At 47.4% G+C, this 16,399-nt stretch overlaps 2 protein-coding genes across 3 annotated transcripts in view; one reads left to right on the top strand and one right to left on the bottom strand.

Annotated features, from left to right (window-relative positions):
- The window catches only part of TNFRSF13B (TNF receptor superfamily member 13B), a 159,624-nt gene that overhangs the window by 63,529 nt on the left and 79,696 nt on the right, over positions 1 to 16,399 (bottom strand). The window lies entirely within an intron of this gene.
- The window catches only part of USP22 (ubiquitin specific peptidase 22), an 88,632-nt gene continuing 73,716 nt past the window's right edge, over positions 1,484 to 16,399 (top strand). For both annotated transcript variants that reach the window (XM_065732845.1, XM_065732844.1), the window contains exon 1: positions 1,484 to 1,729. In XM_065732845.1, the coding sequence (XP_065588917.1) occupies positions 1,604 to 1,729 (126 nt within the window). In that variant the 5' untranslated portion in view covers positions 1,484 to 1,603. The remainder of the gene's footprint in view (positions 1,730 to 16,399) is intronic.

The following is a 16,399-nucleotide window of genomic DNA, read 5'->3' as shown; positions in this document are numbered from 1 at the left end:
GTTTAATTGGGAGATACTCTGATTCATTAGAACGAATACTACATGCTGTTAGGACATTAATTACCGATCCCATTCATTTGGGTACATCTTGCTGCCAGATTAACACCCCTCTGTGCAGAGGGATGTTTAGGTGGCTCTCGCAAGGCACGGGGTGGGTGTCTGTGCCTATTTCTTTTGACACAACGCCTTGTTCTCCCGACAAGCAGCGTGCTCATACTCCTTCCTCACCTTCCTCGCTGCTAGCGAAGCACGCTGCGGGTAGGATTAGCGAGCATCTGCCCGTGAGGTTTCAGTTCCCAAACACAGCAGTGCTGCTGCTTCTCGGAGTGCCTCTCCAGCTATGGGTAGGAACCGTTGCACCACCGCCCGTTCAGGTTACGGGGCACTTTTTGGCGGCCGCCGCCGCCCCTCTCCCCTCAGGAAATCACTGAGGTAAGAGCGAAGCAGCCGGAATCAGCGGATGTGACAGCACCGCTGCCCCCGTAGCCCGGGCTGTCGCTGGGAGGGACCGCCCCGCGGCCCACCGCCGCTAATCAGCTCACATCTTAGAGCGAGAGTGACGGGCAAATCGGCCAATCGTTGTGCGGAACTTTTCGGAGGAGGCTCCGCCCTTTCTCTCCATTGGTTTAATGCACTGTCAATCCACAGAACAATTCCTGCCCCTTTCCGGCAGGGGGAAATGCTATGGAGGAAAAGGGGGGGGGGGGAGGTGGGGAGAGAGAAGGAAATAAACCAACGAGACGCCAGAGCCGGGCACTTCAGCGGCGGAGCGACAGGCGAGCCAGCCAATCGTAGCGCTTCTTCCCTCCCTCTCCGGCTCCCTCCTCGAGGGTGGCGGGGCAGAGTGGGGGGGGTGCGCCTACCGCCCCTTCCCCGTTGGTCTGTCCCACTCCGGGCCTGGCGGGCTAGGTTGAGTTAGCGGCTCGGACCGTCGCACACGGCGGGCGGAGGGGGGGGGGGGAAGTGCGGGAAGAGAAGAGGAGGAGGAAGGAGACGGCGAAGGAGGCGGGGGGGGGCGAGGTTTAAAGAGACAGGAGCCGAGCGGGCGGCCGGCTGGGGAGAGGGAGCGGCGGCGGGCGGAGACTTCGCCCCTTCCCCACACACACGCTCCGCTCGCACCGGGGCCGCCGCTGCCGCTTCCAGGCCCCCCCCCTCCCCCCGCCCTTCTGTTCCCTTCCGCTTCTATGAGGTAGAAGGGAGCGGCGGCCACTCCGGGGGCGGCAGCGGCCGTTGTCAGCCGCCGCCTCCTTCTCCTCCGAGAGAGCCCCATCTTTGTGTGCGAGGCAGCGAGAGAGGGAGGGGAGCGCGTCGCCCGCCGCCTCCACCGCCGCGCTTTGTTCGGAGCCGGGGGCTCTATGTGCCTGCCGCCCCCCCAGCAGCCCGCGGGAACGGAGGCGGCGGGAGGCGGTGCGAGGAGGGGCCGCAGCCCCTGAGGGCGGCGGCGGCGGGGAGGGTGGGGTGGCTGGGGGGGGCGCGCGGCCGCCCCGTGCCCGCGCTCGTGCCCGTGCCCGCGCGGCCGCCGCCGCCGAAGGGGGGGAAGGGGCCGGCTCGCTGCCCGCCGGCCCGGCCCGTCGGCGGGAGGATTGATGTGGGGGGGTCTGACATGAGTCCGCCGGCGGCCGGGTGCTGCCATGTGACCGGCTTCAAGGTGGAAAACTGGAAGCAGAACCTGAGGGCCATTTACCAGTGCTTCGTGTGGAGCGGTTCGGCCGAGACCAGGAAGCGCAAGGTACCGGGGGCGGCCCCATCCACCTCCCTCCCCCCCCCCCCTCCTCCCTTCCCGGCCCGCACTCCTTTCCTTTCCTCTTCTTGGGCCCTGCGGTCGTGGGGGTGGGAGGCGGCGATGGGTGCCCCCGCGGCGCGGAACGGGCTGCGCGCCGCCACCTGCCCCGCGGATCGATCCGCCTTCCCCCTCCCCGGGGCCGTTCCGCAGCGCCGCCGCCGCCCCCCGGAGGTGCGGAGTCCTTTTCCCGGAACACAGCGGAGGCTGCGGGGAGGGAGGGGGGAGGGGAGCCCCGGGGCGATGGGCACGGCCCGGCCCGCGGCGGGGCTTTGTGCCGCAGGGAGGGGTGGGGGAAGGAGGCACAATGGCTGGGAGAGGCGGGGGAGTTGAGGGGGGGTGTATCTGTTATTTGTATGTATTTTTTTTCTCCCCTTTGAAAATCGGTGGTCATCCGGTTGGAAAATGGGAGTCCTGGTCGGTTGGGGTAAGGGGAGAGGAGGAACTGAGGACGTAGGGCGCGGGGTGTGTGTGTGTGTTGGGGTAGGGGGGGGGATAGGGAGCGGAGCTCGGGGGTGTGAGCGCCCGGGCCACGCACTGCGCAGCGCGGGGAGACGTGACCGTCCCACCTGTGTGCGGAAACGGCCCCGGCCGCGTGCACACGCTGCTGAGATCCCGGCGAGCCGCCCGCTGCGCTCCCTGCCTGCAACTAGTTCGTACTTCCAAGTGACTTTGCAGATTTCTAGCGGTGGTGATGTTAATGGCCGAGGAGGGGACCGCGGCAGCTCCGGGCAGCTCAACTTGGGGGGCTGGCACGGCTGTGGGCAGCAGTCAGAGCCCCTGAGCTGTGTGTTGGGCCGCTCCTCGCGAGGAGCGGTGCTGCTGAGAGTGCTGCGGGGCTGAGCGGCCCTCTGTGTGTGCTTTGTGTTCCCGGGGCGTATGTAACCCATTGCAAACCGGTATTATGAAGTGTGTTCATCAGAATTTGGTTTTATTTAACCTTCAGTGTGTGTCAGCGTACAGATGAGTTTATGATATGGGTTACTTAGGGCTTAAATAGGGCTTAAATGTGCTGCAGAAGGAAAGAAAGAGTGAGGTAAGAAGGTGTCTCGGACAAACCTCAGTCAGGTTACATGGGAAGATGGAAACCAAAATTTATCAGCACAATGAGCACTTCAGCTTTCATCATTTTTAATACAGAGCATCCTTTCAACCTTGGTGTGCTGTTTGTTTGGTTTCTTCTGAAATCTATCACTAGTGATGCACTTATTATTGCTTTAAGAACAGGCAACAATAAATTTCTCACTGTAATCAATCTGTGCTTGCACCTTTACCTCTTCAGGTAGGCAGGCTTGTAAGGCAGAACAGGACTGTTGCAAAATCATCTCACCAGAAGCATCCATTTCCCAGATACATGCTAAAAATGCATTTTGTTTTTAAGCAGATTTCCAGTCTGGAAGTAGTTGGATTCTGAGTTCAGCCAACCTGAGATGTGTGGGAGTAAGTCATCACTACTGGGAAGCGTTTTGAGTACCTGGGTTGGGGGGTAAATTCCTATATCCATAAAGATAGAAGTACATGAACAGTTCTGGTGCTTACCTCCTATACACGGACATGAAACCTTCTCCTGCAGAATTTTTCTTTACTGTCCACATGTATCCTGTACATATTTTACTTGTCAAACTTCATAGCAGCGTTTTCTGTTTTCAGGCATGTAGTGTGATACTAGAAAGTCATCCACTGTATTTCATGTAAGATTGTGTATCTCTGTATACACATACATGCAGTATGTGTTAGGAACAGCCCTGTCGTGGTGAGGGTACCAATTTGTTGGTGACCATTCTCATTCTTAGCTCTCATCAAAGCAATGAGGTCAAATAAAGGTTTGGCAAAAGGCAGTGCTCGTTTTCTGTTGCAAAACCAGGGATGGTCAGATCCTTCATTTGGCACAGCAAACATTCAGAATATGGTGTTGATCATTAATGGAAGCATCGATTAATTTAACTGTTTTTCAGATGAACCTAAAAACAAACAAAAAAACAACAAACAAGCAAACCCAAATGTTTTGGCTGTAGGTGCTAGGTAGCCAGATGTTAAATTGTTGGGTCTCTAGGCTGCTAATGTTCCTTCCCTCCTAAGGCTGTCTTAAAAATCCAGATAGCAGTGGGAACTGCAGGGGGCAGAAAGTGTCCGTTCCTCCTGTTTTACTTACACTGCTTACTGCATTATGCTTTGGAAGACCATTTTAATGCTGCTTGCTATTTGTTTTTAATACATACCTTTCCTGAGAATAACCTTTTACGAGCTCTGGCCCTCAGTTCAGCCTTCTTTACATCCGGAGTTTTTAATAAAATAACTGTAAAGCACTGTTTGTAGTTGGAAAGCTATTTCCTGTACCTATATTTGAATTCTCAATCAGAAGGAGGAGGTAATTACGAGTACACCTTTGTTAATGCTGAAATTCTGGTGAAGGGTTCAGGAGTGTGTTTGGTTCCAGTGGTGTCTGTGCTGGGATTTCAGCTCTGAGTGGTGCCTCGTTCAGCCTACATGCAGGGGCTGAGCTGTAGCTTGCTGCCTGCCTCCTGGCTGTGGCTGGGAGTGCAGCAGTCATGCTACGTGCTGTTGTAGGCAGAGATTTGCTGTAGTGCATGTGTGCTGCTGCTGGTAAAACCTAAGGGAAGACAAAAACTGAGCATTGTGTTCTTTGGGGAGTGGAACAGGAGAAGGGCTAGAGGGAGAAGTCTGAAGAATGGGTGTTGAAATTGTTTTAATGGTGATCAGGAGCTAGAAGTAGCTTTCGGCACTTACATAAAGTGGCAGAAAATTGGGGTTGATCATCTTGGCTTTGGGACTTTGACCTGTGACTTGATTTATTTCATTTGTGATATAATTCACTGAATGAATACATGAACACAAGCTTTGCCATCACCTTCTGTAGGTCATGGACTTCACCTTGAGTATTTTGATGCAGAAAATCCCTTGTGCTTAAGGACCTCTCACAGTGTTACTTTTGTCAATTTGACACCACTACTTCCCATGCAGGAATTATGGAAGCAAGTCAAGGAATTGTAGGGGTTGGAAGGGACCTCTAGAGATAATCTAGTCCAACCCCCTACCAAAGCAGGCTCCCTAGACCAGGTTGCACAGGAAGATGCCAGGAAGACGTACTGCTTGGATCTACTTTTTGGATCAGCTTTTCCCTTTTTGTCTGTAGAGTCACACTTCAAAAGCTTTGTTTGTTCCTTTACAATTACAGATGAGAAAAATCAGTTTTGCAGTGCTGAACAATTTCAGTTCTCTATCAGGGAGCATTTGGACACGTAGATGCATCGTCTTGGAGTCAGTGAGTAATGGCTTCAGCACTTGAAGGACTGCTGCATTTACAGTTCAGTCCTGTTCTGCTGGATCACATCCCTTGGAGGAAAGCTCTCTGTCTGGTCCTGAGTGGTTCTTGCTATTGCTGCTCTGAAAAGGTGCTCAGTGATGTGACTGATCTGGTGGTCATGAGTGCAGTTGTGATAGGCACAAGGTCCTGTCTGAAATGTCAGGATGTTTGTTCTGTGCTTCTGACAGCAGATCAAAGAATAATGGGCTGTCAGGGGTTGTCTGCTCTGCTCTCATTGATTGTGGCTGTGTTCTAGGTTCTTTCCTCTTGTTTTAGAACTTCTGTCATTTTTCCATTATCCTGTTTGCGTGCACACTCCAGGCTATTGATGCTCTCAGATCTGAAGCATTTTTGTATATAGGTGATGACCTGTCCATAGATCTCTTCCTCATTCACATGTACACACTTCTGACTTTGTGTCCTCCCTTACTTCTAATATTCATTGAGAGCTAATTCACAGGTACTGGAAATTGAAATTAGCTTGGTTTATTTATTAACGTTCAAGGGGAAAAAAGAAATCTAACAAATAAATGCTGTGTCATGTTTTCAGCTGCAAGTATCGTGGTTCAGTCTACACTGATGCATTAAGGTCTTGCTAAAATGTCCTTTTGTTTGGAGAGTGAGCTGGTGCTGGGACTCCCCACTGAGTGCCTGGTGAGGTGTGCTTGCTTCCCCCTTGCAGCCTTGCCCCGTGTACGTGTCCAGGAACAGGGAAGTGTTGTTTAGGTGATATGCTAACAGATGGGCAAGGAATCATACCAAGCTCTGCAACCTTCTCGAACTCAGTATTTTGGTTTCTTAAGCTAAAACTTCCTTATTAATTTTTCTTTAATGCTTTTCGCATAATGCACTGAACACATTGACACATATGATTACAAATCCTGTGGAGAATTTAGAAGAGGAGTCCAGGATTCAGGAAGCTCCTTTTCAGCTGCCTACTTTGCTTTGGCTGCCCATGTGTCCTCTGGTTCACTCAGGAAGGATGTTCTTGCCATGTGTCATGGGGACTGCCTTCTCCCTAAAGTCCCATGAAGGGTGTCAAAATCAACTGCAGTATTCATCGTTCAGGAGGTCTCATAAATGGGCAACCTTCTTTAGCTCTTAACCTCTGAGGAGGTCCTTAAATCTGCTCTCTTTCCTCTTGATGTCCAGACTCAGTCTTTGGTATGGGAGACACCCAGGCATTTAAGTTTGCACACATGGGCATCTGTTAGCAAAGCCAGACTGGCAGTGTTTCACTGCATTCATGTATTTGGCACTGGAGAGGACTGTAACACAGGTCCTTGCTCTTACTGGTGCTCATCCCTTTTGTGTGTCCTACACCATCTGTTTTTTTTTTTTTTAAAGAAACAGTTGACTTGTTGGCCAAAGGATAAGGATTAGTTTTGTGCTGTGAACTCTAAGGTCGTGAATAGAAGTTTTTGAGCTGTGGGTTCGGAACCTCAGGACGTAGAGAGTACTTGCTTGTCCCTTTTGCTCTCGATTATACACATAGTTTTAATACAGAAGTGATGGAGACCCCTATCACTGAAGCCGACTTACGAATAGCAGTTCCTTGTTTCTTTTTAATATGGATGGAGAGACAAAAGAGCAAAGGAAAAGCAGGTTTCTCCATAATGAAGTAGCCTTTATCTCCTTCTGTAGTCATATCAGGAGTAAAAGTTCATTGATAGCCGGACTGGGGGTAGTTGTGGCACCTCTTGAATTTTGTCAGAAGTCATTGATCTTATTTGCTTCAAGCAACCTGAAATCTTCAAAGCTCTAAAACCAAATGACAGTTAATGGTGCGAAGGCAAGCAGAGCAGAATTGGTTTGCTCGAGTTGTTGAGCTATCTGTTGAGCTTTATTTTAAGCCATCGAAGCTTTAAACCCTAAACAAAGGCTAGCTGATATCCTCATTTTTGTTCCAGGCCTTAATCTGTAGCACTAATGTGAAACCAGAGCTGGAGATCATCTCTAAACCTTCTACCCTCTTTCTTTCATTTGAGGATTTTCTGTAACCGGAGGAGCAAGTCAGTGGGTGAATGCTGCAGATGGACAGTGCAAGTTGCTGCTTGTGGCTTCTCCTGACTTGCTACTTCTTGAATCTTCAAGCAAACAGAAGTTTGGTTTCCTTTGGGACGTGCTGTGGGGATCCTGCTTTGTACAAAATGCTCTAATAAGTGTTGGTATAACCCCTATGGTGGTTCATCTGTTTTAAACAAGAGAAAGATGAGCTCAGTTGAAATACTTGTGTTTCTCATATTAAATCCAACACCCATCATTTTTCTTGTTTTTCTGTGGTTGACTTAGGGCTGAGTTTTCTTGCTCCCATTTCCTGATAGGTGGGTAGGTGTAGGGCTCTTGTCACCCATTCATTAAATTTCCTTTGATTGATGACTACTTAATTTCTTTCTTCCTGTGTGTTCATAGTTCGTTCTTGGTTCTCCAAGTACTTCTGATGCATGACAGCATTGAAGGTGAGAGAGATGTATGTGTTTTTTCCTTATTTATCAGTTGTAGCAGTGCAGTAGGGAGGGTACTCTGAAGGTGACCTGTATTTATCTTGCAAGACTTGCTGGAAATATGTTGTTGCTGGAGAGTTGTCTTTGTTAGAGCTTCTCTGGACATGGCGACAGCAAGAAGTGCCTTGAGCAGCCATCTCCAGTCTCTTGTTAACCGATAGGCAGTGGAGCTAAGTGAGGGAAAGGCTCTGATGACATGAGGGTTTACTGTGTGAGCCTGGCCTGTGTTGTCAGCAAGCAGCCCTGGAGTGTAGGGAGAGCCATATGTTACCAGAGAGGGCTGAGTTGGGAACCTTCCTGTAGCAGAAGCAGTTCTGGGAACTGATAGATGTATTCTGACTGGTTGAAAGCTGTGTCTTGGTTGCTGTATTCTTTTGCATATTGATTTGGCAGTCCTTTATGTACAGCCTGCTTAATTCCAGAGAAGAACTTTGCTGCGTTAGCTGGTAGTACAATCAATGCTGTAGGAGTGAGTCGCTGCAAAGTTAACCTCTGTTCTGTTTGGTTCAAAACACATCTCCAAATGGTGGTACCACATTAGTGCAGCTTGTGTAGCAGCTTCAGAGTGATGCCTGGTTTGGCTCAGGGCTAGGACAGCCTCTGCGGTGTTGGTATCTTCTGTTTTAGAAAAATACTCACTTTTATCTGTTTCAAGACCTATTTGATAATCAGTGAAGTGAGCTGTTACCAGACACCAGTTGACTCAAAAGTAACCCGAGATTCCCTTTATCAGTAGGTAACTGATTAGCAAACAGTGTGTCTCCTCCCAATCTTTTGTGTCTGAAATAAAGCAAATACTCAGTCTTTGCAGCCATCTAGTTATGCAGAGCATTAGTCAATGTTTTCTCCAAGCTCGTCAGTTATATGTAACACTACTTGAAAATTCCCATTTTCTTCATGCATCTCTGCTGCTGTTCCAAGTTGGTCAAGAGTTTTGTTGGGTTTTTTTTTCCTTCTTCCTTTCCTGTGCTTAATGGAGCTTGAAATTAACATGACTCTTCTTGTCTGCCTTGTGCACAGCATGCTGGTGATGCCAGCCCATCCCTGGGAAACACTCCTGTGAAGGTCCACAGTGTGCTAAATCTGTCAGCAAATGAAGGAATTGGGTATTGGGCAAGGTGACACTGCACAAAGGATGGACGTGGTAACAAAAGTTGTTTGCGACACATTTAGCAAATGCAGTTTCTTTTTTAGCTTAAATATTGGGGCCAAGGCAAATTGTGATGTCCTGTAACAAACGCTGAGAGCAATAAGCATGTCAAATCTCTTCAGTGTCCTCGCAGTATAAGCAGTGGTGAGAAGCAGCTGGTTCAGTGTGGCACTGCCTTGATGATGAGTCTGACGGGAGCAGGGTGCTGCCCCGTGCCCAGCCATGCTCCTCTGCCATGCTGCTCTGTGCTGATGGTTGGTTACCCACTTTATTCAGCAAGATGTGTTTATGTAGAATTAAGTTTTAGAGATGATTAATCTGGGTTTTGCTTAACAGATGGTTAGAAAGATCTCATTGTCTTTGTTATTCTCTTAGCCTGGAGTTCTGTGGCACAGCCCTTGCCCCGTGTGTTAAACCAATTGTTCTTGTTCATGTGCATGTGAATTCCCCATTTAGAAAGGACTATGTGCAACTCTTAAAAATTACAAAATCAGTAATGATGATGGTTCCTTATGTGGAACCACACGAAAGGCCCCGTAGTGTTGGATACAGCTGGGTGATGTGGTTGATGGAGTATCACAAACCGATGTGACACTGTTCCATCCGTAGTGACTGCGCTGCAGTTTCTCTCAGCAGTGTGTGCATCTGAGGCCGAATCCCTACAGAAGAGCACTTAGATTTATCTTTCTGAATTTAATGTCAACGCTTGTGTACGTTTTGCTTTTGTTCTCCGTGAAGTGTGGACGTGAATTGTCTTAGTGTAGTGTGTGTTGGCACAGGGAGAGAAAACAGCATCCGTAACCTTTGTCTTTGCATTTACTCACTGGCATCACAGTAATTTCTACCAAAACAAAACCAAAAAAACATTCTTCCCCTCCTGTGCATTCAAACGTGTTCCCACATGCAAGTCAGATTTTGAAGGGCATTCTTTAGGATAAACTTGACAAATAAAACTAAGATTTATCTCGCACCAGATGTATGACAACGCTGTAAGTGAAGACAGCTGAGATCGCTGACTCATTCCAGTACCTCGGTGGTGTTAGGTGAGCTTTTGTGACCCTGTGCCCTCTGGTGACAAATGCAGCATTTGTCTTAAGGCTGTATGTTTTTCTTTGCCTTGCTGTCCTGGGTTATCCTCATAGTAGTGCCCAATTTTGTTCTTAAACTTTATTGCTACCCTGCTTGGCTGCTAGTGAGCAGGGTGAAATCCTCACATTGCCATCGCTTTCTGTGCGTTTCAGATTTGTCATGCTTGCTTGGTAGGTATTCCTCCCCACCCAGTTAATTATTGGGTATGTTTAAGTATTAATTCTCTGGTAATTCCTGGCTGCAGTTTGTGCTCATAGTGGTGGGATGATCTTAACAGTGATGTGGTGAGCAGAGTGAACAAAGGAGTGAAAGTAGTTCCATGAGTTCTGCATGGAAAGAGGAACAGGGCTTTCTTCTGTCTCTATAAGACTGTTCCATGAGGAAATTGATCTTAAACTTTGTCCAGCAGATTTTTATGTTACTACCTGTAATGGCTTTTGTTGTCACTTAGTAATTCTGTGACTTTTGACTTCTTGATGTTTAATGTTAATGATGTCCACATTAGGTTCACTTTTTTTTCTGCGTCTCTTTCCAGCTTTCTGCTTTCAGTTGTCAGAATTGATTCAGACTTGCACGTGCAGAGGAGTTGCTTTCCATCACTTGTGTGCTCATTGAAGGGGCCTGAATCACTAAGTGCAGTGGAGTGGTTCCAGAGGTCATAATTACATGGAGTAGCAGTGTGTATTTGTGAAATAGTGCCACGTTTAAAAATGGGTAATTCACGTGGAGCTTTAGTGAGCTTGCTTTATGGTGATAAGTAATATTTTTGTCCGTCCATGTGGTTAAGTATTTAGCAACAAGGAAATGTAAGAGGAAGAGATTGTGATAAATCTGAACTTCCAGGAACATGTCATAACTGGAGTGCTGTTTTTTCTGGCCCTTTCTGAAAGATTTTGGGCAGCAGGAGGTGGAGTTTTGTCTTCCTTGAAGGGCCGTGTTCTGCTGAAGTCTGGCTGTAGAAGAAGCATTCAGCTGGAAACTCCAGTTCAGCAGTAGCCTGGAGAATGACTGTAATACAGCAATTCATTGCAAAGCAAGCACTTCAGTTCTGTAAGCACATTGTACCTGTGGGTTGAAGCTGTTTTGCAAACAAATGATTTTGAGCAGTGGTGGAAAGAACACAGAAAAATGATGGCAAAGGGTGGGGGGAAAAAGCCAATCTGACTGACTTGAAATGCTTGAGTTAATGTGTAAAAATGAGTGATACCTGTGGGTATTAGTGAGATACAAGTGTGTGCTGGAATTGGGAAATGGTTAGGGTGGAAAAAGTGCCATTCAGATATGGTGGAGATGTGCAGTAGTGGGGCAGTACTTGACTCAATGCTCTCGGACACAGGGTTTGGATTTTGGTTGGTGTTGTGTGGAGCCAGGAGTTGGACTGGATGATCCTTGAGGGTCCCTTCCAACTCGGGATGTTCTGTGATTCTGTGACTCACTGGAGGAGCAGGAGATGGGAAGTTTGGAGTTCCTGTGTGTTACTGAAAACTGGCAGCTGGGAAATTCCAGTGCCTTGGCTGTGGGTATGCCTTTCCTTAGCGGTGTAAGAAATCACCAGCACTTCTCTGTGTGTTATTGCTGTCCTGCTGTTCTCTGCACTGTATTGCTGTAAGTGTGCCATGAACCAGAAAGGACAGCAGATAACAATGGGAGGAAAAAAAGCCACGTTTTTCTCAATATTTCACCTGACTTGGCTCTGTGCTGTGTGTCAGTGTGGGTTTGGATGGGTGGCTGCACAGCTGGTAGCAGGAGGGCAGAAAGCCAGACTTCCTGGATTGGTGATGTACATTCATCCCTGGAGGTGCCTGAGGCCATGGATGGGCCCTGGGCAGCCTGAGCTGGAGGGGGTGACCAACTCATGGCAGGGTGGGCTTGGGGGGCTGTGGGATCCCTTCCAGCCCAACCTTCTGTGGTTCTGTGCTGTGGTTGCATTCATGAGTGTGCTAACATGTGCTGAGCCGGAGAGGTGAAACTGCTCTGGTGTTGTGTAGTCATGAGAACTTTCTCCTGTATGCAAATAATTTGCTCCTACTCCAATTTCCTTGTGAAAAATAAATGAAGCAGAGAGTGTAGAATGCCTGTAATTTGTGATCAGCTATTACAGAAAATCCGCTTTTCACGTTACGTTTAATTTAATGAAATGAATAGTGTTTTTCTGAGTAATCGAATTATGAGCACTTGTTTTCCTCTGTAACAGGCCTGCCTCTAAGTTCAGATTTCTATCTTTTATAATCAAACCCTGTTGAGATGTTTTAACTTTCTTGAATAATGATGATTATTATTTTTGTTTAAAGTATCTGGTCACAGAGCATGTGGCTCGCTCGTGCAGCGTACGGTTGCGGAGGATGGGATAATGGGATTGTAAATTAGCTATTTATGGTACTGGCTTTCCTCTGGCCTACTCCCTTGTGCAGTGTAGAGCAGCCTGAAGGCCGTTCCAAACAGTGCCAGCTGGCTGCAGCCCTGGGGGACTGCTGTGGCAGATGGAGGCAGCAGGGGCACCGCAGAGCCTGATGCGTCCTGGGGTCAGGGAAAGGTGTGGGCACCCACAGCCCCACCAGGGTTGGGTCAGGGCTGGTGCTGCTTTTGTCCCTTTAAGGCTGGGAGAGCCCTGGGATCTGCTTTTGGGATGCACGTGATGAGATTTGGCTTTTGACGTGTTCTGAGTGTGTTAGCACCTCTTACTTTCCCTAGTTTTATGCTACCTTCCTGTATCTGAGTGCTGTGTTCTGTAGCTTGCACAGCCAGTCAGATCAGTAGCTTAATGTTGAGCTACTACAATACAGCCTGTTTTTTTCCCCCACTACTGAAAAATACAGCTGTGTACCCAGAAAAGGAAGTTTGTTAACACTGACACATTTTCTTCTTTATTTTAAAGATACCCTTCATGTTACTGCTTGAGAGGAACTGCTTTAAACATGCTCAAAATGGAAGATTTCAGAAGTTTCTATCTTCATTTTTTTGAGGTGACTTTCTAGTTCTTCCAGGAAGTTATTCTGTTAAAAAACAAAAAACAACAAAAACCAAACCAGCTGTGATCTGTAGCCCACCTAAGCCCTGCAGCTCTGTTCATACTTGGGAACACCATCCAGGACAGCATAATCCTCCAGCAGCAGCAGAACAGCCTCACCTGCAGATGTTCTTGGTGAGAAAACAATGCATTTGATTTCAGTCTAGTGCAGGTAAGAGTAGTAACTGGGGGAAGCATCTTGAAGAATCCAGTTAACTGGTGGCTGCTTGAATAGATGTTTTCTGGTGGAGCTTAGAGGTCGAAACTACCTGATGCTTCATAGTTTTCTTGCCCCAGGAGGCATTAGTCTCATTGCCTCATTAATGCAGATGACACTTCTAATCCAGCAGCCCAAGATAGCTGACAAGCCTGGATTTTACTCTGGTGGCACTTAACTGCACAGATAGCTGATATAATACAAGATTCTGACCTGCAGCTTGGGTGAAAAAAATAACGGTTTATAGGCTCATTTTTCTCAGATTTCTTCAAGTATCTGATCTAAATAAGCCAATAAACTCAATACAGTACTATGTAAGAAGGCTTTCATCTCCTCAGAACAATGTGCAGTCCTTGAGAATTAAAAACAAACCAAAGCAACACAACGCATCATCTTTCAGAAGGGTGAGGATGATACCACAGACCCAGCAAGGAGGGCCCTGCCCTCCACCTGCCCCATTCCAGTGACACTGCTGGAGGAGCTACAAGTGGATGGGCCACAAAAAGCGCTGCCTCGTGTCTTCTTATATAGCATCTCCTGCTGTTAAAGGCAGAGTTCAATGAGTTCTTGCTGGAATTGGTGGGTTTTGATTGGTTTTGTTCCTTTGAGTGATTGATTGTAGATGGCAGCAGTGAGTGTGGTTCAGGTGAATTAGGTGGTGCTTTGTCAAGTTGTGTTTTGGAGCAATCTGGTGGAGCTGAAGGGATAAGAGCTTTGCCCCAGAGGACTGGAACCTGTGGGCACTGTACACAGAGCTGCACCCTTGGATGAGCTTTGGTCTTTCTATCCAATAGTGCTGATTTTGTCATTGAAAGCCAGGCTTCAAAGCTCTAGGTGTGCTTCCCTGATTCCTTTCCAAAGCAGATTATCCCAAGCTGACTTCAGTTAACAATCTGCTTCAGCTCAGTGATTACTCCTCTTTGCTGGATGTTGTTTGCCACCTTCTTGCATAGTGATGCTTCAAATCTCAGGGAATTTAAACATCCTGGTAAGATAGGGAATGAATTATGATCATTTGCTTACAAAATTGTCAGTGCATGTTGTAATTCACTGGAATATTCTCACATTTGAGAGTTCAGAGGTTTGTTGTATCTACTCGAGGTATATGTGATGGCCGTCAGGCTGTTCCTGTCACTGTAAGGATACTTCTTTATCCAGCTCATACTCACTGTTTGTGAATTCAAGTATCTTTATTCTTTCTTTTAACAGGTTGAATCCTTTTGTCCTGGTTTTCCTTGGTGCCTCACCTATTCACATGCTGCAAGTCATACCACTTAGCTTCCGGGGCTTCAGTGTTTCTTTCAAGTTAAGATCTTGGAATTAGAACACTTAAATCTGAAATCGATTCTATCAGAGTTAATATTTTACATTTCTTCTGGCTCTAAAACTGCACTGCAGGTGTAGCTGATGCTTGGTGGAATCTCTTCATAGGAAAAAAAACATCTTTCAAATGAGATCACAGAGCAGAAGTTGTGCTTTACTGCTCTGCCAATTTTGCAAAGCAAAAGAAGGTCTCAATCTGATGAAGCTTCGAGCGGGAAGGAGGTGGCACCATGATTTCCTCAGCTTTATGGCTTTTCTTGTATTTTTTTTTTATATTAAACTTCCAGTGAGAAGCTCTGTTTTCAGGTTTCTTTTCTTTGTGGTCAGTTAGCTGGAAAAAAGGAGTTAGAAGGCGGTGAGTCTGGCAGGCAGCAGCCCATAGTGCCACTGGTTTTGGTGTAATGTGAGCTGTGAGCCTCCTGCGAGGCCAGAGCTGGCTCTGTTGTGCACATAACTTGCAGGTGATGGCCCTCAGTGCTGCAGGACATGGGTTTGACAAACACTGTATGTCGGTGTGAGTAACGCTCCACGTTGCACTGGTTGCTTCTCCACAGATTGCCTCTAGTTTTTGGAGCAGCGAATGCCGCGTCAGGTTGGTTTGTCTGGATGCTCAGATGTTTCTGTATTAGCCAGAAGTCTGTTGGGCTGTTCTCTCAAGTGTTACTTCTCCTCTGTAACCATTTGTTAGAACGTATCCTCATTTTAGGCAGTGTCTTTTCCCTTCCATACCTGGAATTTTACTTGGTGTCCTTCTTTGGCTGTCCACTGCCCTTCTGCCTTGAAATTATCTGTTCATTTACAGTTTAGCCAAATGTCTGCATTTCTGAGCTATTAACTCCTTGCTGTGAGCCCACCCTTTCAGGTCCCATCCCAGAGTGCTGCTCCTGGCGCTATCTGAGCACGCTGCTCTTTGTGCCAAGGTTGTAAGTGTTAATCTTGCTGCAGACTGGGGTGATAATTCAGTGCTGTCACAGCAACACATGCTTAAAGTTGCTTCTTGCCAGATATGTTGGCTATATGCTACAGCAGAAAAAATTATTTCAGGAGTCTTATTGCATAGCCAGGTGCTGTAGAACTCATGCAGTCAGCCTCCCTTCCCCCCCTCTGTTTATGGCTGTTCTGACTTTGGGGAAGAAAACTGTTCTCCAGTGAAACGAATTCCTGTGGCACGTGAGTGAAGAGGTGGGTGAGCTTCTGGTTGTGGCAAATGCTTCTGGTTGTGCTTTGAGGGAAGCTGTATTTTGTGTTCAGGCTGAAAAGGGCAGAAGGTTTTTAAGGTTGAAGGTAGGGTGAGTGGAATTGAGAAGGGAATTGAACGGTGCCCTTAGTGCTGTTTTAGTTGTGTGGTGTGCAATATTTAAGCATTGTGGAAGCTTTATATTTTCTTTAAAAATGTTCTAGTGAGTAGATTGGTTTGATTCTGAGGCATTGTATAACTTTTCTGCCACCCGTATCTTTACTGTTTTCTCAAAGACGTTTTGAGAGCTACTTCTTGCTTGTGACTGGCCTATCTAGGTGCTGACCTGTTGGAAGATTCTGGTTACAGCTACTGCTACTTCAGCTAGGTTAAGTTCTTGTAGTGTGACCTCCCTTTGAAAGTTTCTGCGCTTCTCTGTAAATGCCCAAGGGTACGTGTCTTGCACCTAGTATTCATGGCTGTAATTTACACAGGCTTTGTTGTCATTTGAGCTAATTGGAAGATGCTGCTGTAACACAGGTCACAGAGTAGAGGTCACCATTGTTACTTGCTCATATCTGTCCCTTACAGGTATTCTAGCAGCACCCCTACCAGGGGCTGTTCTGTCTTTGGGATGTTGTGGGACTCCGGAGAGGGAAATGGATAGATCCTGGACCAAAGAGCTAAGGTCACCTAGAGCAACTTTGTATTTGCCCTAGTGTTGCTGACAAATGCAAGTAAGTTAGTGTGGAGCTTCTGAGGGGGGAATGCCCACAACGTCCTGTAGGCAGTGTTGGTTGATTACCAGGGAAGTGAGGCTTGCCTTT

This window comes from Cyrtonyx montezumae, unplaced genomic scaffold, assembly GCF_038088225.1.
Source record: "Cyrtonyx montezumae isolate F1298 unplaced genomic scaffold, pur_monq_1.0 scaffold_16, whole genome shotgun sequence".
Classification (NCBI taxonomy): Eukaryota; Metazoa; Chordata; class Aves; order Galliformes; family Odontophoridae; genus Cyrtonyx; species Cyrtonyx montezumae.
Note: the sequence above shows the minus strand (reverse complement) of the source record. Positions and strands in the feature narration are given on the sequence as shown.